Genomic DNA, 22734 nt, shown 5'->3' with positions numbered 1-22734 from the left:
CGCCAACTACTCACTATGGAAGGCCTCCAGGAAACTCACACGCCCCCCACAAATAATCCCACCTATCCGCCGTCCGCAAGGTGGATGGGCGCGAAGCCCTATAGAAAAAGCCGACCTGTTTGCAAAACACTTGTCAAAAGTATTCAAACCCCATTCCCCCCAGACCGCCGCGGACGTTACTGAATACCTGCACACCCCCTTCCAAATGTCCCCTCCTATCGAACCCTTCTCCTCTGCTGAGACTATAGAAACAATCAGTCGCCTAAACCCCAAGAAAGCAGCAGGACACGACCTAATAGGCAATAGAGCAATCAAGGAACTTCCCACAAAGGGATAGCACTCATCACATCGATTTTTAATGCTATCCTTCGCCTGGAACACTATCCTAAGGCTTGGAAAATCTCATTGATTACCCTCATCCCTAAACCCGGTAAACCGATATACGAAACCTGCTCCTATCGCCCAATCAGTCTTTTACCTACCCTGTCCAAACTATTCGAGAAGATGCTCACGAACCGACTCCTTCCAATCCTAGAGAACTTGAAAACACTCCCAGATCACCAATTCGGCTTCCGAAAACATCATTCTACAGTAGAGCAAATCCACCGCCTAACTCATACGATCAGCCAAACACTCGAAAAGAAAAAATATTGCTCAGCGGTCTTCCTAGACATCCAACAGGCATTCGATAAAGTATGGCATGAAGGGCTACTATACAAACTTAAAAAGATCCTACCCCACCCCTACTACTCCATCCTAAAATCTTACCTAACCAATAGGCAATTCATGGTTAAATACCTAGACGCCACTTCCGCAACATTCCTAATAGAAGCCGGCATACCCCAAGGTAGTGTCCTCGGACCCCTACTGTACTCCATCTACACTGCCGACCTACCTATATCAAATGATATAACAATAGCGACATTTGCAGACGACACAGCGCTATTAGCTTCCCACGCTGACCCGGTAATAGCCTCATCCACTCTCCAGCGAAGTCTCGACTCCATGGAAAAGTGGTTTCACAAATGGGGCTTCAAAATCAACGAAAAGAAATCCTCACATGTAACCTTCACGCTCCGAAAACAAACCTGCCCCCAGGTCACCATCAACAATGCAACAGTTCCTAGCAGGGACACAGTCCGATACCTGGGCATGACCCTGGACAGGAGACTAACGTGGAAGACACACATCTCAGATAAAAGGAAGCAACTAAAGGACAAACTAAAAAAACTCTATTGGCTCACGGGCCGACGCTCCAAACTAAATATACAGAATAAAATTACCCTCTACAAGACCGTAATAAAACCTGTCTGGACCTACGGAATCCAACTATGGGGAACAGCAAGCAACTCCAACATAGAAATACTCCAACGCTTTCAATCGAAAACGCTAAGATCCCTAATTGACGCACCTTGGTATGTAACCAATGAAACAATACACCGCGACCTCAAGATACCCACCGTCAAAGAGGAAATAGCAAAATATAGCAACAGATACAGCAAAAGAATCAACAAACACCGAAACCCCCTAATCACTGGACTACTCGATACGACGGACCAGACTCGCAGGCTGAAGAGGCACTACCCGCTAGACCTAAACGTCAGATTCAATTAATTATCCAAATTAAGCATATGCACTTACTTATAATACTTATAAATTATACCTATATATAATAAGTATTAACTTATTGTAAATAAACAGCCATGTCACTGCGCCACGCCAGAAAAATTACTGAAAATTCTCAACGCGAGAATTGATTGTAATTTCAACAAATAAATAAAAAAAAAAAAAAAAGGCTTTTCTCCTATGATGTTTTACTTTCGTTTCTTTTATGACCACGTGAAATGCAAACGTTAGACAATTCAATATTCTTCAAAGTTAAATAGCTAATTATTGCTAAGTAATAGTTTACTTAACATTCTTCAGAATACAGTAGCTCTTGAATTTAATTCCAGTCGCATGTAAGAGCGAAGTCAGTCGTTAAGTAAATTTGTATGTGAAAATAGAACCGGTGTTTGTTCATCATCCGGGTTTAAGTATTCCTTATAAGTATCAGTATACAATACACGTAGTATACGTAGTATAATGGTATACGATATATGTTTTGTTACAACAAAGATTTCTTACAATTATTTAAAAGAATTACGGTAACATAGTAAATTATAATAATTGTATCTTGACAGAATTTTAATCTAAATTCTCTTAGAAAGTTCAAAGACGAATGAGATAGGGCATTCTAAGAAGTCTACTCAAAATTTGGATCTGTAAAGTCATCTAGGATCTATAAAGTATCCAATCAATTGTTTTTGTTCGAAATAATGTATCGAGGAAAGAACAATTGAAATCGTAAAACTAGTAAGAAGAGCTACACGGGTTAACTATTCAGTGTACCTCTATTATCGGAACTGCTCGGTAATCCGAACTGTCTTATCTCTCAAACCTGTTCGGTAAACGAGCTTCTAGTCTATTATATCGCTCACCCTTTCCTCGCCATAGGCGCGCTTCGGGCGCGTGGAAGGGTATATCTAACGAGCATACTGATTGGATTTTTCTTTCGTTCAGTGAAAGACAATCAATGTTGGAATTTTACTTAAAATTTCCACGAGTCACGTACAAGGTTAGGTTAGTTAGTCTAGCTCGATGGTCGAAACGAGGAAGAAGTCGTCAAGTCAGCCGTTATGACACAATACATAAATCTTCTGTACTTAGCGATGGAATCTAAAACAGTCCGAATCGCTTCGAATCTATATGATATACAATGTAGTGACACGTCTGAATCACTTCGAACAGTATTCGAAGCTTAAAACTCTTGAAAGTCTTGATTCACGATCAATATTTTCAAGACTTCTAGGATGAAAAAAAGAGAAATTAATATTCTTAAATCTAGTGCTTCGGGTGTTGCTTATCTTAAAAAGCTTCTGTAAGTATCGATCGTGCTCTGTCGTCAAAATATCGATCGACGATTTCTCAGACATCTCAGATTTCTCAGGCCAACTCGTTTTTGCCTACGTTTCAAGAAGATAATAAGATAAATCTATTAAGATTCAAGACTTCCAAGAGTATTAAGATGTGAATCGAGTTTGAAACGATTCGAATTTGTCGCCATATGTATAGATTCGAAACGATTATGGTATTTCAAATCCATTGCTAGCTGTACTCCAACACAATCTAACGTTTCTTCGAAGTCAGCTGTTTCTTTCTTTGTACAGGCAGTTAATGTGAATAATCGTTTGATCATTCGATCGTAAATTCTGTCTGTCATCAGCAGGAAACAGCCTGCGTCCTCCCATCATTCGGGAACATTTCCGTCATTAGTCGGTTGAAGATCTAGCAGTCGGAACTGCACTACCTTCTACTCCTGAACTAGGTAGTCCTCATTAATTTGACAATAATTCGGTAATAAATAGTTGTGTCATTATCAACGGGCACTTACACTTACAACGGGTGCTTCATAGATAGATATGACATTTTCATACGTTGTTAGTGTTAATTCTTTTTAATGCATGCGACACCTGTTGCGACACAAAATTTCCTTATAGTTACATATCGGTACAACTGCTATTTATGTATTTCTAAAAGGAATTAAAGATATTGAAAGATATTGATTTTTATAATTTTTTATAGATATAACAAACGTACTTATGTAAATTTTACAAAATTATATTTTATACCTTTTTACTTCTTTTTTTCTTACTAAAGGTGAAAATGAATGGTTTGTGTTACATTTTAATAACATGCGTCTTAATGTGCAACAAATTTGTTAAATCAACGTTTTTACCATAATATTTTATATTTAAGGAGCGTATGCTATGTATAGTGTTTCCTTATCGACTATATATGTACATATGTATATGTGTAGGAAGAATGCAAACTTCTATGCTTAAACCTTGTAAATTCCCCGCGTGTATATTTTCCAACTTTACCGTGTTAAAGTACTGAATTATTGTTAAGCTATTGCGGGTGGATTGTTAACATTGTTTAGGCGAAGATAAATTCCAATACAATCTTGTTTAAACAGTGTTGAATGATTTCAAATGATCGTTATGTTATGTTAAATGTTAAATGATCATCGCGTGTTTGAACAGAGTTAAATGTATTATATGATACTAATCATTTTTATTTCGTAGTTATGTAGATAAGATATTATGTTAAAAAATCTGAAAAATAATCTGATAAATATAATCATTTTGTTTAGAAATTGCGTAACCCATTTAATTCACAAAAACAAAAACCTACACATAATAAGATTAGCAATTTATTCCAATACCAATTTTTAAATGAATTGTGCATAACAAACTGATATGTAGGAAAATAGATGTAAAAAAATATTTTGAGAATTAATATTTAATTCTCAAAAGACAAATCAGTTACTTCCATGAGTTCATTGATTACAAGATGACATAAATAACAGCAAATTCCAAGGTAAATTGAGAGAATAGTGCTTGTGAAAATAGAGTTACACCATTACTTTTTCCTGCTTCTCAATTTATGGAGTGAAACAACGTGGCTTCTGAACGGTTCATACGTACATTTGAGATATTCATGGAAGAGGGAAATTGCAATACGTGTCTGTATTCTCGGTGGACGCATGCGTTGCTTCGTCGACTTTTATTCGTTAGCTTTAGAATGGAAAGTGTAAATGAAATAGGGATAACTCTTCATCAGCTGATCTGCTGGCCTACATAGCTGCCGATGTAAATCAAATTAATTCAAGTATCAAAATTGTTGATATTACTTTCATTGAAATATCTTCGGAAGAAGGTAAAAAATATGGAAATTTTATTTTTCTTATTTCGTTGATAATATCGTTATGTACACGGTATGTACAGACTTATATGCAGAGAAACACATTCGCTCTCTCTAATTGAAAATGTCATGAAGCCAGTTTTGATTTGTCCCTGTGGAATCAGCAAGTAGACAGGTTAAGTGGAATGCAGCTATTCATCTCCGACGTTTAATCGAATATCGTACGATTACCTTACAACGCTAAACATTACAGAATATCTCCCAGCTTTCATGCAGTAAATTGCTATGAAAACGAGAATAGTATTAATAATGTCAACATAATATAATAATACTAATAATAGCAATAATACTAAGTTCTTCTTTTTTATAATACCATGTATCTTTATTTACACTAGAATACTGCAATTTTTTAATTTTTCTATGCATTTTCAGATCCGTTCCGAATTTTTTCAATACAATCACTGTAGTCGTGTCTTGTTATAGTGCTAGTGATATTTCAAAATACTTCGTATAACGTATGTATATATATAGAAAGCTTCTAAGAGTGTTCGAATACTATTGTTGTAAGTTTAGTACAGCATTAAATTCCTGTATCAAATGCAATAGGCTAATACATATGAGAAGACAATCTTTCATTTAAAACGACGAACATTATTTTGTATACATTTTGTTTGTTTGTTTTTTTTTTTTTTGCAAAGCCTTTAACGAGACAGTTCAGTCGTTGTAATATAGTTATAATTTACATAATGAATAGATTGCATCGTCGAATAAAGGTTTAAAGGATATTTGCAGGACATAAGCCATTCTTAATGACTTAATCTCGCTTTTCGCGTTGAAACGTATTGCGATGCATGCATCGACACTTAGGTTTCATGAAATTTGCATCAGCGATTACCGATTCTTCTCAGTTGTGGCATGATACTAACTTTGAAACACGTATTTCGAAATGTCTGGTTATTTTTCAACCTCATTATTATCGTACGGTACAGTATTATCGTCAAGGTACGTTGATCGTAAGAAATAAAAGATTAAATGCTAGGAAGAAATGGGCGAAAAGATGAACTTAACTGAAAGAAGATAATCGTCTAACCGTTTGCGTTGTTACAAAGACCAAAAAACGAATGAATCGGCTGATTATAGAAAATATTTGCGTATGGATGATACTGTTTTTCAACATCTGTTGGATAAAATTCGCCTATGGATTGAAACACAAAGTACAATGATGAGAGATGCAATTAGTGCAAGAAGACAGATCTTTTGCATCCCTTAGATTTTTAGCCACCGGAAAGAGTTAGGAAGATTTAAAAATTAATACTGCAATTTCACACCGATCATTCAGCAAAGCGATTTCTGAAGCATGCACATATTTATAAAGAATCGAACGAGGGAAATTTATTTCCTACAAAATTATATTTGGTATCCCGATTTCTCCATCGATACAAGTTGATTTTCATACCGATTCGCCGATGCAGATCTACGCTCCGTCCGATTACTATTTATTTGCATCGATGGGACACGCACTTTCTGACCAGCACTTCGCTTCTTACGAAAATGTACGAAAATGGCTCGATGACTGATTTGCCTCAAAAGAGCGACAGTTTTTTTGGCGTGGCATCCACCAGTTGCCAGACAGGTGGGGAAAATGTATAGCTAGCGATGGGCAATGCTTCGAATAAAATATTTTTAATCATTTTCATACAATAAACGTGTATTTTCTATACAAAAATTCCGGTTTCATATTTACATGCCTGATATACATCGTAACATGTCATGAAACCCAGGCATCGATGCATGATGCATTACGACATTGTTCAACCTGTACAATTACCTTTGCATTAATTAATTTCTCAACTCTCTATATGTATCAAGCATCAAAGCTTTATGTAAGGCAATTAAGTGGTATCCATTTATAATTCAGCAGAATTTATAATTTAGTAGAATTCTATCGACAATATTGGTTATATTAAATGAGATATACGCTGTGTTAAACATTATAGAAACCCCTTGACTGCAAACATATTTTTTAACTAAATATGTATGATATTTAAGGTATTAGGTTAAATGTTAGTACAACTTTTTCGCTGGTTTAACCCAAAAGTATCGTGATGTTACGATCCTAACTTTCTGGAAGTTATTTACATAACAGAATTATACGTAATAAAATTACGTAAGTTCCATCGACAATGTACATCACGATTTCATTTAAATAGATATCATTATATCATATCTGATGAGATCTGCCAAATAAAATTAAATTCCATAGATTTCTCTTCCCACGTTATTTGCAAATTTTTAAATCTTGTAAAACGTAAAGCCTGTTGAAACAGTTATACGTATAAGAGTGAAAGAATTTGTTACAGATCATGGATAGACTGTTTCTGAACTCGATGAAATTGGCATTGCAAAATGCGAATCTTTACGAAGAAACAAACGGTATTTGTCCACGATTTGTCCACATTGGTCCAATCAAAATTTTCGTTTGTCCATTCTTCAAAAGAAAGTTATCACCGAATGAAAATTTAAAAAGATTGATAACTTCTTTCTGAAGCGTGAAAAGCATGGACGAACGAACACTGTTCGTTTTTTTTTGCAAAAATTCGCATTTGGTGGTGGCAATCTCAGTTAGTTTGTTTCTACTATAGAAATACCAAGTCGATGTCTAATATAAAAAAAATATAATTTACAGACAATTTAACTCAGTATTTGAACAAATTCAATATTTTAATTAAATTAAATGTCTAACAATAATGCAAATTATTTCGACGACAAATAAGCCGTTACACTCGATGCAAAAGTGGAATTCGTAACATGATCGTTTCTCGAAAAACCAATGACATTTCATGACATCCATCGATCATCGTGGCAAATTAAAATCTGGAATTGGTGTTATAAAAACTCATTGGAGAAACGGAGTCATAAAACTCATCTCATCAGTTAAATACTGTAAATAAATAATATTAGCAGGCAATGGGAAAACTGTATGTGAATACTAGCATGAGCAATTGTAATTGACGATACGTTTCGTTGTAAAAATTATTTTGCCTTGTGGAAGGAGATGAAGGATGCGAGTTCGAGACTTTAGGCGCTCAGTAGATAATCATTCAAACCTTCGAACAGAGTACGTCTCAAATCATTCGCTAAGTTGTACTCGCGCGTTATCATACGTTCTATAAGATGTGCAAGTTACGAGAAATGCTAATTGAATACTACGCTGATTATAGGCTTACCAATCGAATACTGACACGAGCTACGAATCAATCAATTACAGTAAATGGTCAATGGGATAATGGCGCCATAAGAAGGTGTGAAACTCCGGACACATACATACACATACACACAGCATAGAACATAGGGTAAGCTATGGTATTCTTTCACTTTACTCTTTACCTGTGAGTCGACAGGTTTAAGAGCTAACGTACCATTAAACGAGAATCTCGAATAAAAGACTATAGCACATTTTGATGAAAGTTGGATTAATAGTACAGTAGAACTCCATTTGTCTGAACGTATCGGTGGTCAAACACTTTAAATCGAGATTTATACGATAAGAGCCTACCAGTTCTCCTCACTACGTACTATGCCTCGTTCACATAATAGAAGCTCACGATGCAATATAAATTCAACCAGTAAACGTTCTATTAATCAGGCGTCGATTAGAATTTTGTTCCGATAAAAGTAATTCGGATAAATGGACTTTATCGTGAAGTATGGTTCTACGATTCTTATCGATCGTCTTAGTACACAAAGATTGCGGACATTTGGTCAAAAGGTGACATAATGTCGAACACAGGAAGCACGTTAAGTGTTACGGAACAACATAACTTGGAAACCGACTTTTCCTAAAGTTTTAAATGCGATTTAGACTCTTATTCGAAGTTTCCATTTAATTCTTCTTGAAAAGTATTACAGAATCATCTCTACGTCATCATAGTTTGCTTTTTTGCGACATTAGTCGTCAACATAATGTCGTCGTCATATGCCGTCAACTTTGAAGCCACTATACTCTTCGTAGCTTGACGTGCTCTCGATAGCTTTGAATGTCAATAACTAAAAAACAAAATTTCAAACACAACTTTTATTCTTCATTTTTATCCTATTGTGACTTTTAAAGACACTCGTTAAATTTCCTACCATCTGGTATTAACGAACACTACTGGATAATACTGAGGATCAACCGACCAATCAGTTTCTTCTTTTCCAGTTCCTATCTAATTTAGTCGGGATTATACTCCGTACTATCGTAAACAGCGAGATTGAGGTTTCCATTCTCGGAAACGAGATAAAAAGAATTTCAAATGACACGCATATTGAATGTCATACGTAACGTGTAAATGAGATATTGGAACGATGTTTTTCCGAAGTTTGAAATCGAAAAGTTAGTACTACTCGACAAATTATAGTTTAGCCTGAATTATTGTTAGCTATATTTAAAGAAACCAATTAGGCGTTACTACGAGTAATTAGAATATTCGTCTGGTCTGTTCTTTTTGCATAGCAGAGAAATTGCGTTGCGAAAAATGTTGCTAAAAATAAAAATTTAATGTTTGGAGAACTTTATACATTCGTCTATCTGAATTATCAGAGACACTTAAAACACACATTATCGCAAAATTATTTATTCCCGACGGGGTTGTATAATGAGCGCATAACCGTCCTGCAGCAATTACAAAACAATAAACTAACCGTTACAGGACTTGATAAAACGTAAGAATTGGGTATAATTGACGCACAGGGCCCTTTTCCGTAACAAATATTGTCACACTCTTTTGTCGCTCGTTTTATCGTTAACTCTACAGAGACAGACGAAAGAAAATCTGCAAAATAAGAAATATAAGTATAAGGATATCCTCAGACCATACGTATATCGCCGATATTTCAAAGTTTTCAACTAAAAGGATCAATATGTATTGTGAATGCGATATTGTCGTCATTTATCGACAAAATGCATTCCGTTGAAAATCTTGAAATATTTATAATGGAAGCCCATATCTAAAACAAAAATTTTAAAATATTCATAATATTATTGGTTGTCTGTGGGCACTCTAGTAATAAACCGTAATTTTTACCATAAATTATTACCATAAATCAATAAATATAGCGACTGTTACTAATATGGTACTTCTACCATATTCTTACTTTGAATATAAAGGTAACTGCGATTTACAGTGTGTCAATTTTGAACTTCCTGTCATTCGTCGCTGTATATATTTCATCTGAGGAAAATAAAAGTCACAGAGCTTCAGATTAATCTTTCTACAAATGGCAGAATAACGTCATCTTTACGTGAGAAACGTGTTAAATTGGGATGACGTAGGTACACGTGAGGGTTAAGACAGAACTGCAGGGAACGAAATTTTCTGCGAACAATTTTACGGATAAACGAACATACTTTAACGAGTAATGGTATTTTTAATCGATGCAGCGAAAATGTCTGGATCACGGAAAATCTACAGCATACAAGAAGTACAAACAATAGGTACAGCATCAATGTGTGATACGAAATTCTTAACACGTGCCTTATCGATCCGTATTCCATTTCCCATAACACTTTATATGCTGAAGGAAATCGGCATTTCCTTGAATTCACATTGCCCGATTTGCCACGTGATGTTCCACCAGAGACGCGAAACTGTTTGAAATATTATTAGCTGCATAGAGCTCCGGCTCGCAACGCTCGCACCATAACGAGATATTTAATATCAATCTATGGAGGAAAATGATTTGGCATTCGATAGCCTTGCCACCACGTTCACGTGACTAAAATCCTCTTGACGGCTTGTGGAGTTTTTTTTATTAAAACAGACTGTATACAGAACCGTTTATTTCCGTTGGTGGCATGAAAAAACGAATCAAAAGGGACTGTTTAATTGTGTGTGTTGGATAAATGTAAGAAAACGAGTGAGAGAATATTTAGAATGCAATGGTGGAAGCATTTGTAGTAGATTTCAATTCGAAAATCAATTACATGTTTTGAAAAGTATTGAATTTTTCATGATTTTACCGTAATACTTTTGAGTTGTGAATGGCACGGGGAATCAACTAATGCGAACAAAATTGCAGAGTTCCATTGAAAAAGGAAGTGCAATTGTGTTCAACAACTGTCTTAATGCACTTCTGTAAAAATCGATGATAGAGCTTGATGAACAATGCAAAATTTTCCCTCACAATTTCTTTCTATCTGCAATAGGAACAGTATCGTAATTTGGCCCAATTATTTACTAGATTCAGCCTATATAAAATAAAGCTTTCCATAATTGGTTAGTCGTACTTTCACTCTCGTCTTTGTTAGCACTGTTATAACTCGAATATCGGCTTCAAGTGCCAAATAGAAATTGCCAATTTAATCCAGACGTATTGTAACCCGGTGCTGCACGGCACGAAACTGTACGAAGCTAACGAATCCACGCATATTCCATCCTTTAAAAAAAGATTCATTTTCATGTCGTTTCACAGCATGCAAACAGTGTGTGTGCACATTGACAATGAACATAAACGCGTAGTTTCCTTTAATAGAATATATCGACATTCGTCAAACGCATCCGATAAATGTTAACACGTCATAACTAATCAGATAACTAATCTATGTACGTATACAGGGTGCGAGCGAATAACGTGTACAAGCGGGCGCGAAGTGATTCCTTATGAAGAAATAAGAACAAGATATGGAATGAAATTTGTTCATTTGAGGCTTAGTTTACGAGAAAATCGAGTTTGAAAATTTGAAATGACACAAACTTATGGATTATTGTAGAGAATGAGCGATATGTATGTACCAGTTGAACCTCGATAATTCGAACCTCTATAAGATTCGCTCTGCCGCGAAGATTTCTATAAGTCGAAGTGAGATTTACGTCAACTCGAATTATTTGCCACTTGGTTCACATACCTCTGTAATTTTACCTCTGTAATTCGAGTTTAGAATAGCCAGAGTTTTACGAGTCGAAGTTTGCTTTTATAAATCGAACTTTTCATCGTCGCTGTCTCAGCAACTCGTGAGCGTATAGCTATATGTGGCGATAGGATGGGAAAAAAATAAGAAGAAGAAAACAATTTGAATCGCTTCGAATCAACTCGAACAGAATTCGAAGCTTGAAACTCTTGAAAGCTTTGATTCAGTCTGAAATGTTGATGGGTTTTGAGTCTTTATAAAGTATTCTGAGTCTTGCCTAACTTGGAAATCTTGCTCGTGCTCAGTCGTCAAAATGATGATCGACGAGTTCTTTGAACCACTTCATGTTTGTCTGTGTTTCAATAAGATAAGTAGCGTAAAGCCTCCACTAACAAAATTCCTCAAACATTGTTTTCACTCTTGAACTCTCAAGCCAAGAGTATCGAATATCCCGCGTTACGATTTCCAACACGATCAAGACTCAAGAGACTTTAAAGTTCAAAGACTCGATACCTGTATTAATATTCAGGACTGATCGAAACTTTCAAGAGTTTTAAGATCCGAATCAAGTTCGAAGTGACTCGAATTTTTCGCCACATATACAGATTCGAAGTCATTCGAAGTGTTTCAGATCCTGCTATTAGTTTTGTGTCGCAAAATGTTAGAAATCATTTTTGCGATATTGTCTTCTTTCTTTCAACGATCATGACTGTCTCGATAAAAGAAAAGGCATAAAACGCCACAAGCCGTATGTATATCTATCAAGTCGCTCACAATCTAACAGTTCTTCGTTAGTCGAACGCATAATTGCTATCATCCCACGCGACTTTAACTTTTACGTTGAATAACATGAATTCTAAGAGGAAGTATTAAATACCTAAAGTTGCAATATTTTCTGGAAAAAGGAATGTAACCGAAGATTTGTACAAAACTTCTGTATGTCGAATTCTCGTTAGTTAAAGCTCTTTTGTTTGATAGCTTCGTTAAATGGAAACCTATATATAACTGGGAACTCTTAGCTCTTCCCTTAAGGCTCGAATTACCAATGTTCGACTGTACTGAAATGAGGATCACTTACCAAGTACGATCCATATGACGATGACGTTGCCACCGGTTGCCACCAACAGCATTGCAGCGAATATCAGGGACCAGAACAGCTTTTGCCACCATGATAAGTCAAACGGCCGCTCTTGATAATTAAGGAAACAATCTAAAAAAGCATCACGTAGAACTTCCTGTTCCGTAGAACTATCCAAAGCGTTTTCCAATATATTAAGAAGTTCGCTACGATTTAACATCAACAAGATCGTGATGTTTCGTCTGAGAATTATAGTACTGCAGTTGTACAAGCCATACGAAAACAAGTTGTCCATATTTTGAGCCTGACAAAAACCAGCACTTTTTAAAAACGACAACAGTATCCAGGTGCGAACAATTTGGGTGAAATTCTCTCGTCTTTTCACGTGAATTTCCGTTGCACGTAATTTACGTTGTCTTTTCCCTTTTCAAACCGTTGCATCGTTAAACTAATTAAACGTATTAACTAATCGTTACCGGTAACAATTCAGAACATCTTCTCTTAGTGTATTGCATAGGATGGTTGCAAAGTTTGTTCAAGAACTCATCTTTGTTGGCGAACTTCTTTTATCAGTTCCACTTTCATACGACTTTTTCTCGAAAATAATGCGCCGCTGTTTCTGAAAAGATTATGTACGAGCTAATAAGTTTGCGGTTTCAGAGTGACAAATGACGACAACAGGCAGAAAAGATGTACGCAATAGAAACAAGTGTGTTGAGACACTATCGCTGAAAAGTATATGGACACTTGGTTTCTTCTTAATACGATGTGATTTAATTACACAAACAGAGGCAAAAAGACTCAAAGCGATTTTATAATTTATTAGACCAGCGAATATAGGCCTATGAGGATACGATAAAATTTACTTTGAAAAAATAATATACAAGAAAGGAATTGGAATCCGTAAATGTCAAACATTATATCAGTTTTGTCATTTTGTCATTTGTGGTTCATTACTTTCAGCTCGTTAAGTTGTCTACGTATAAATAAAATGTTGAATATACCAGTGTAAATACCAGTGAGAATAAACCAGAATAAATTAACACTTCATGCGATTTTCATCACTGGTTTGCTATTAATTCATATATTTTACTAATATTCATGTATCGTTGATACGAATCGAGCAAAATATCCACCACGTACATATGAGTGATTGCACGCATTTGTTATCCTTGAGAATCTTCGCCCTTTCATTTATATAGAATGACAATAAATAATAAATTATCTGTGAAATGATTCGTTCTAATATTATTACAATTTTTGTTAATGTAATACGATAACTAGCGAATCAATTAGTAACCAACGGTTAATAATTAACAATTTAGAAATGAACATACATTTTAACCAAATAAACTTTGAAATAAATAATTTTACTTCAATAATTAATTAAAAACAAATGAAGAAAACTTGAAACTATTACAAATTATTATATTTGTTCTACTTTTAATATTTCATTCGGATCCATTTATGCATCAGAGTTGTGTTAATAATTATGACAATTACAGCTACACTAATTTCAAAACCTCATTTTAATAATGGTAAGATTCTTTCGATCAACACGATCACCAGCTTTCGCAAAACTCGGAGCATCATAATGAAGGGTTGTGATATTGTTTAATAAAATAATAATAATAACAAAATATCGTATTACTGTGCAAATGTAGAAATATAAGCGCCAATTAAAAGCGAACTTAATTATAATACAAAGGTAACACGATATTTATTCCAACAAGGTTCCACTCGTTTTTTTCCATTTGCGCAAGAATAATTGAAATTCGTTCAATTAACGCGATCTTTTTTCAAATTACACACAGAGGCGTGAAATCATTTATTGGCGATGCTATTTAATCTCCCGCTTCTATTTTGTAATTATTATCGTCGATCAATGTTGGGCAAAGCTTCATTTACTCATGAAACGATAAATAACGAATTGAAATAACATTTCAGTCGCGAGTAAAAATTAAATCTTCTATTTAAATAAAAGTCATTTAAACGATGCCAAAAATAATTTATTTCTTATTTCTTATTTGCAAATTTTATTTTTCATTTGAATTTAATTGGAGAGCAAATGATATTATGTAAATAAATAGATTTTCGCTTTCTCTTGTCCGTTTCATTTTGCGAATGAAACAACCGTGAGATTAATAAGATTATTTTTCAATAAATAAATCGCAGATCAAACCTCCTTTTATAACTACTCGCTTTTCCAACAAATTGTTCGAAAGTATATCCATCATATTTCGAGGTTTCGCCGGGTTTAACATAGCTGACAAACATTATTAAAAGTTACAAATTCCAATGTACAGGAATCTCCCTGATGGAAATGTTTGTGTAAAAATTCGAATTTGTTCGACGATCGATAAATAACGAATAAAAATAAATAAAGATAATAAATGAAAAATAAAATTGTATTTGAAAAGGACAATTAATTTCATTATTTTAAATAATATATTAATATAACAAATAATTTATTTCTATTTTTTATTTGAAGTCCCAACTAACAACTGACCCTCTGTTTAGATAATTATTTAAATGAAAATTTATTTAATAATGCCCGACATGGTTGTCCATAGGCCCGATTCACATTCTCACCACAAAAAACGCGTCTATCAGCCTAACAATGCGAGACTGCGATAACCGTGCATACCCAAGAACTGCATTGGAGCAACTGAAGCTTCAAAATCGCGTTCATTCAAAGATGCGTGCGCAATGACTTGCGCCTTCGCGTCTTCTACCGATAGCTTTTTTGTTACTGTTCATCTACATCGTTCATTTACTTGTATTACAGACCCTGGTGTCGGTTGATAAACTAGCAAATTTTTATCGAATATCAGGAAGTTCATCAATTTTCGCGCCTCACGATTACACGTGAGAGACGACGATTGCTGATAAACAATATAAACAGCTAAACAGTATAAAAAGCCAATAAATAGATTCTCGATATGTTTTCTACCACTATACGATTTAAAAAATTACATCGGAGGTATTAAACGAACCTCTTCTTTTAAACGAACATTAATCGATATTGCGATATTTTATATTTTACAAATATGCGATCTTCGTAAGGTAGACTCGTTAGTAATGCTTGTAAAACAAGCCATCGCTGCACCATTTTTTTCCAAAGTAGATCTGAGTTTCCTTTTACATGGTAGTATTTCTTTTACACGAATCACAGTTACGCGACTTTTCTAAACATATTTTATTCACAGTTCAAAATATTCGAGTGTCAATTTTTGTTGAGTCATCCTCTATGTATACTATTTCGCAGATTTGATTAAACCAACAAATCGCCGGACTATTCTTAGGGATGAATAGAAAAAAAGACATATCATCCGTGTCAATGGTAATTGGTCGATTCATTCGTCTCCGGTATCGAGGAATGGACCGATAAGATAATATTTTTCGATGTTTACATTTTGCGGAATATTTCAGTGGTAACACTAACGCGATCGCTTATCATAGATATGATAGATGTAATGCGTTCACTTAGGTAATGATATCGTATCGTCTTCGACACCGTTCGCTATTTAACACTAGAACTACCGATAGTTAACACGAAGCTATTTCTACCAAAACTAGTGAAAACGACTGGTCTTAAAAAAATACCTAATAATAGAATATTTTTATATTTATTGATTTATTACTTTCTTACAGAAGCAATCCCATGTTATGTAGTATATTTTTGGTATTATTAACCCATCTGGGACCACATCCTAAGATCCTTTATCACTCAATATTTCCAAGTGCTAATCGACGTTACGAGGAATCTAATTCAAAACTCGCAATGTGGCTATCACCTATCGCTTTAGATCTTCTGTTATGAAGATACTTAGGTGGAATCAGGAGCGTAGATATTTAAATCGAAAACTCCATAACATGACCAATTATCATCGAACGGTGGTCCAACGGTTGTTATTTAAAAATGTAATAAAATAATAAATAGTGTATTAGAATAATAATATAAGATCATTCCACAGAAGAAGAAAATGTCTATAACTTAGAAGAAAAATAGTTTACGTATTACTCTAAATACAAAAATGATTTCAAACTCGATAAAAACATAATATATTCAGATGGAAGAAGAAACGACACAAAAAATATTAAACAAATCCTTGGAATTCTTTTTCGCAGTCATTAGACTGCGATTATTTGTACAAGTTTGTATTTTTATCGATGTAGCTAAAAACTGAAATTTATATAGAGATTCGTCCCATCTACTAAATATTATAACGAGCAATTTATTGTAAATATTTTATGTATGTTTGCATGTCATGTGCATGGACTGTATATTTTTACATTTTCATGTTTCCTGTGGATGCATAAATATCCACAGTCTAACAATCGCAATGTTAACAAAGAGGAATTTAAATTAATTGAATAAAAGGTTATAAAATGAAATATTTCATTGATTCAACGCTGGCTCAATGAATTAATCAAGAAAATCTCATCCGTTCGTTATGATGCGCCTTATTGAATGAAAATAAACAAATTATTCATATTTCAGGTTTATCAACAGAATCTATCGTTTACTGACTTTTAAAGCAAGTCGTTCAATTAAAATCATTCGTTATATTAAATGCACAGATACGCTTGTATTAGATAAATGAGAAACTTCGAATGAAACGATTAATATTTCCACTTAATTAAAATTTGATTTACACGAGCGACTCTGAACGATTAGAATCTTGCTCTATTTACTTCATATAAAAACCTCGTTTCAGTAATTCATTAGCATAAATGACGAAAGGTTTCACCTCATTTCGATGTTATCTACGATTCGTATCGGCAGTGATTCAATTAAAATAATCTCGATTAAAACGAAATAATAGTAACGAAGTAGTGGTCGAGGAAAATGAGAAAAATGTTTACGGTTGAGTAATTCGAAAACTAAAAGTTTCTCTAAATTGCTTGCACTATTCGAAAGAACAAACGTAAGCTTCTTGTACACAGTTTCTCGTTAAAATTTAACAATACTTCCTCTTAGTACCGCAATTTTTATATTTTTTTTATTTTTTTAGTCTTCTGGAATTCTTTTCACACGGTACATTTTCTACGCGATATTTTTTAACGTGTGCTATTAACTTTAAACGATTTATTTTACACGTTTTGGTCTTATAGTTGTACGATTTTTTAACACGTTTTTACATTTCACTGGAAATAATATCAACCTCGAAGGTTTTACAGGATTTCACAGGGAACTGAGAACTCGTATGGTTTGTTATGAAGAATAATGAAAACAGAAAACAGAACATATGTCGCAAAACGATTAGACGAAGGATATTTCGAGCGACGAAATGATATTTTTCCATAGAGAATAAAATTTTGATTTCAGAAATAAATATCTTTTTTTTTTGTTTTTCTTAACACATTACCTTTTGCTGCGTGTGTTTATTGAATAAAGTTTTGTTATCGAATGCAGATATATATTTTGAACTGTTTCTCCTATTATTTGCGTTAGTTTAATACTAGTTTTTACTTTGTTGCAAATCGATTGTTTCACGATGTTTCTTATACAGTACACAAAGAGTTCCACGTGTATATGTATATTTATGAAAGTCAAAAGAATGCATAAAAATTACATTGAAGAGATAAAAAGTACGCAAAGTTATACATATATTATCAAGAAGCTTGACTTTTTCATTCTAGGTTTGTCATGAGTGTAGCATTCAGACCCTTTGTAATTATTTTTGCTATACATATTCTAACTTAGATCTTTTCCAAAACACAATTAAATTTTTCTCTAACTGTTTCACCTACTAAATCGGATATGCTATTTACGTTTTTATTTCAACAATTACTTCTCTCGACCCAGTTGAAGACACTTTTTCATTTTCTACCTCTTTCATATTGAGTTAAATAATTGCGAAACATATGAGCCTTATGAAAAATCTGAACATTATTTTCGTTCACAAAGTGTAAACATTACGTGTGGAATTTTTCACTTAAAAAATTTCCTTTACAAACCTAATTGACACCGATATTTCTTCAAACGACTTTGATACCTAGTTTAGGAATAATATCATATTCATAGTTGGTAGATAAAAATTTAGCGCTCTGATTGAAGTTAAGAATAATAAATAGATAAATATTAGTCTGACAGTTCTTGAATGGGTGCACTATGTGTTGACTGAATAATTGTTATAGTATAAAAATATCATGAATCATAATTTTGCAAGATATTAGAAAGATAAATTTGTCTTAATATACTTATTTATCTCTTATATGTTAACAGTCACTGGATCAAATTTTCTCGGATAAACGAAGAATTCGAGGTTTCTTTCTGCACTTTAATAGCAGCCGACGCATCATAAACTCACGCAGTTACCAGCCCTATGCCAGTAACTGGTACAGTTACTTTGAGTTTTCCTTAATTTAAGTAACCTGTAAATAATTATGTAAAAACTTTGTTCCAATATCCAGACAACGAAATTTTTGTGAGTGTTGCCAATGTTTAAGAAATTAACGTACCTTTATACATATTTTCATACAACTAGACAAATTTAATACTATGAAAGTGAAATATAGAACCTGATGACAAAACGCTTCATTGGAAGATCAGGATATGTATAAATATTTCTTGCAGCCAATTTCTTTCTGTACATTGTGTACTTTGGTATTAAATTGAAGTCGATTGCTTATAATTTAAAAAATAAGCCTTGACCCACATTTTTGTTCTAGCTTAATTTTATGATGGGTTACAAATACAAAATTCGTAAGAACGCATCTTTTAATGCAAGATATATTTATAAATAATGATAGAATGTTACTATCATATTATAGAAAGATGTTTTTGACTTCTCTCGAATAAAAATAATTTTCTGGATCGACGTGTTCTGATCCTACTTCGATGAATCACTTGGCAGAAGAACGCACGAGTTGACAGGCAACGTATTCATCTGCCATAGAAACCACAACTACGGAACCAACTGCGCCGCAGGCCGTTGCAGAAAGTGGGCCACAGCTAGCATCAATTGTCACACCCGTTTGTAAACCACCAAGTGCACCAACGCCTCCAGCAACTCCTATCTCACTAATAGGACCGACTTCGTGCATGAATGTTAATACGAGAACTGGCCTTTAAATATAGAATTCATTTCTATGCTAATGTTAAAAATATTTTTTCCATTCTCACAAGTAATCTTACCTTCTAGTTCCCCTTGCCTACAGATACTATGACTGACGATTAAAATTCTGGCAACCACTTTTGCCTCCAAATGCTCATCGATTCTATCAGTGTTAGATATTTGGATATGCCACGTTCAACCTTTAAAAATCCTGTTAAAGCTCTAATATTAAAAATTTACAAAACATCTTTTTGGCTTAAGACCTTATGAAAAAAGATTATGCTTGTACCAGGGTCTTTTTATTGACATTTGTGATCGAAAAGCAAAACAGTATTTAAAATAGGAGAAACCTCACTGATTTCGATGAGATAAAAATACGCTTAGAGAAAAGTATTTTTCTTTTTTTGCTATGTATCTATCGTGTTACAGATTATGTTGTAATCAGTTAGCTTGTATCGAATCGCAAGATCTAACATCGAAGAAAATATTACGTATTGCGCTTATCTTGCCTTTTTTTCACTAAATAACTTTATACCAACATTAGAATTTCCTCTAAATACCCGTATGTTTGTTTAAAAAAGATTTTTTATCAGGAATGGAATCTCGATCATTATCAGGAATTTTTGGCCAATTTAGTAAATAATGTCATCAAACAACTAATAGACACTTTTCAAAAACGAAACTGAGTTTTTATTTGTTGCGTTTGTAAAAGCATAATAGGGTTATTTCAATTTTAAATAGAATTCGTTTTCTTTCAACAACATTTTTCCGATATTAATCGAATTTTTAATTCATAACGCCAATCACTACAACTGTCCTGCAAATCACTGTATCTCGCAAACACACATATTCGCTTCTACATATACTCAGATTGTCTATTGTCAGATAAGATAAGAACAGTCGAATAAAGTCATATACTATGTATTCTTCTCTAGTTGACAGTTCAGTATTTTGTAACGATTCGATCGTATTTTATAATATAACGTATAATATTTGTGACCTTAATTTCCAAAGCATCATTATCTTATTCGTAAGTACAACATGTTCCTTTAAGCACCTGAATTTTTATTTCCAATATCATTAACTATGATACATGCTTCCTCAAGTTTATTGTGTGAAAAATTGAAGTGGAAGTAATTGTAAGAAATATACGTTTTACAAAATAGTTCATACGATGAAAAGTTAACTACTCTCCGATTGTAATGATTTTTGAATATGTTGTAGAAATCGATATTTTAAATAACTTTTTCTTATATGCATACAGAGTGGTATCGCTTAATTTCCATGATATTCGCGAAAAACTGCCAGTACTATTTTAAACAATTTCTTCTTTTCATAATTTTTTTGCATAAGGACTTAAAGCAAAAAAATGTTTTGTGGCTTTCAAATATTCGAACCTCAATGTGATTCTCATTTTCCACTTTTAGATCATAGCGTGGGCATAAAGTTTAAGTGCAGGGTATCAAAATATCCAACACTGATACAACTGTCGAGCATTTGGACGCAAAAGGGGTTGTGGGAATTCAAAATATGAGTCCGATTCACAATAGGCGAAGGGCACGAGGAGGTAAAATTATACACGAGAATGGAAATACTTGTAACTTTAGCGTAGAAATGATTTTTCTATTTACGAGCTAATTCTCGTACTAATATTGACACATAAGGTTTACCCGGTGCATGGAACCCCTATACAGATAGGATCAACTACAGTTTGGAACACTCGGGTACTACACTAAGACTAGTTAGTGTATCAGACTCTATATTCTGTACAGTTTCCTCTTTCGACGATGGTATATGCATAGAAAGTCACGCAAGCGAGAAAGTCAATGAGATAAAGGATGCCATCGATAAACTTAAAGAATGCCGTAAGGCTGAAAGCGATCCCGAGGAGAAGCGACGTATTAAGGACACGATCAAATATCTTAAGAAAGTTTTGAGGGATGTGGGACATGCAAAAAGAGTAGGGAAGACTGTTGGTTCACACGTTGGTTCAAAAGCTGGTGCTGCGGTTGGTACCTGCATAGCTGGTCCAGTTGGCACAGCGGCTGGCTCTGTAATTGGTAGAATAGTGGGTCGTGTTACAGGTGCACTCGCTGCCGATGATCTTGCGCGTCATACTCGAGAAGAATCAGCTGAAACGACAGTAAAACGCCTTTATTAAGAAAATCATTATTTATCTGTGCGAGATTAAAGTGATTTTTTTATAATATGATAATAATATTTTATTGTTATATATAAATATACCTTTCATTACAAAGTGTATTCTTACAGATTTTTTACTTATAAATCATTATAAAATTAAACCAAAGAGTAAGCAATATAAGTTGTTGCAAGCTATTGCTTTTCCGTTGAATTTTTCAACATCGTTATCTACCTTTTCGTTCATTTCCTTGTAACACAGTATGACGTAGACATTTTTCATTTTTAAACAGAAATTTGAATCTTATCGCTTTTGTCGTTTGCATCTCCATCCGTATTTTATTCAAGATAAATTGACCCTTCTATCATCACTGTACTAATTGTACATCCACCGGTTCCCTTTTGCTTGTAATGGGGTGTTAAAGAATTCATGGGACGATTTTTGGAAAATGTATATATTCTGAAACACCGAAACAAACACTAGAATAGATGTGCAAAACTGTTAGTTGATGGACAGAATCTATTTTTTAATATTTAGGCGAGAGAAAGACAATGAACGTTAAGTTTCAATTATTAGATTAATTGTTTTAGAAATGTCAGCAGTCGGCCCGTATTCAAATTGGAAAACATTACAAATATAACAGATCCTGCACGAAATCACCGTTCCAATCAGTTGTATCATGATACGGTTGAAACATATTGCAAATATAGAATTTTATTACTTTATTTCCAGGACGTCGTTCTAGTCTTTGTAATTTCATTTATTAGGTTGTCCGAAAAGATTCTTTCGTTTTATGAGGAAATAATAGACACACAAG

The 22734-nt window shown here is 34.0% G+C and overlaps 2 protein-coding genes across 3 annotated transcripts in view; one reads left to right on the top strand and one right to left on the bottom strand.

Moving 5' to 3' along the window:
* LOC117242714 (tachykinin-like peptides receptor 86C) overlaps positions 1 to 13322 on the bottom strand; it is a 37202-nt gene extending 23880 nt beyond the window's left edge. Inside the window, exons 1-2 of one of the 2 annotated variants that reach the window (XM_033509603.1) lie at positions 13190 to 13322; positions 12714 to 12845 (exon numbers count right to left, since the gene is read on the bottom strand). In XM_033509603.1, the coding sequence (XP_033365494.1) occupies positions 12714 to 12765 (52 nt within the window). In that variant the 5' untranslated portion in view covers positions 12766 to 12845; positions 13190 to 13322. Of the gene's footprint in view, positions 1 to 12713; positions 13105 to 13189 lie in introns of those variants that run through there. The other variant, XM_033509602.1, reaches the window with a different exon arrangement.
* A 7396-nt stretch (positions 13323 to 20718) lies between these two features.
* Positions 20719 to 22039, top strand: LOC117242706. Its single transcript, XM_033509591.1, has 3 exons — positions 20719 to 20807; positions 21205 to 21344; positions 21442 to 22039. Exons 2-3 carry the CDS (start codon positions 21308 to 21310, stop codon positions 21936 to 21938), a joined length of 534 nt encoding a protein of 177 aa, XP_033365482.1. The 5' UTR covers positions 20719 to 20807; positions 21205 to 21307; the 3' UTR covers positions 21939 to 22039.
* Positions 22040 to 22734: the final 695 nt, after the last annotated feature.

Source organism: Bombus vosnesenskii, unplaced genomic scaffold, assembly GCF_011952255.1.
Source record: "Bombus vosnesenskii isolate JDL3184/JDL3185 unplaced genomic scaffold, Bvos_JDL3184-5_v1.1 scf7180000016275, whole genome shotgun sequence".
In the NCBI taxonomy this organism is placed as follows: Eukaryota; Metazoa; Arthropoda; class Insecta; order Hymenoptera; family Apidae; genus Bombus; species Bombus vosnesenskii.
Note: the sequence above shows the minus strand (reverse complement) of the source record. Positions and strands in the feature narration are given on the sequence as shown.

Bases quoted from the DNA above. Each gene is read 5' to 3' on its own strand.
- LOC117242706 (XM_033509591.1), top strand. From the start codon at position 21,308: ATGAGTCCGATTCACAATAGGCGAAGGGCACGAGGAG. The intron at 21,345-21,441 runs GTAAAATTATAC...TTGACACATAAG, and splicing joins TAGGCGAAGGGCACGAGGAG to GTTTACCCGGTGCATGGAAC.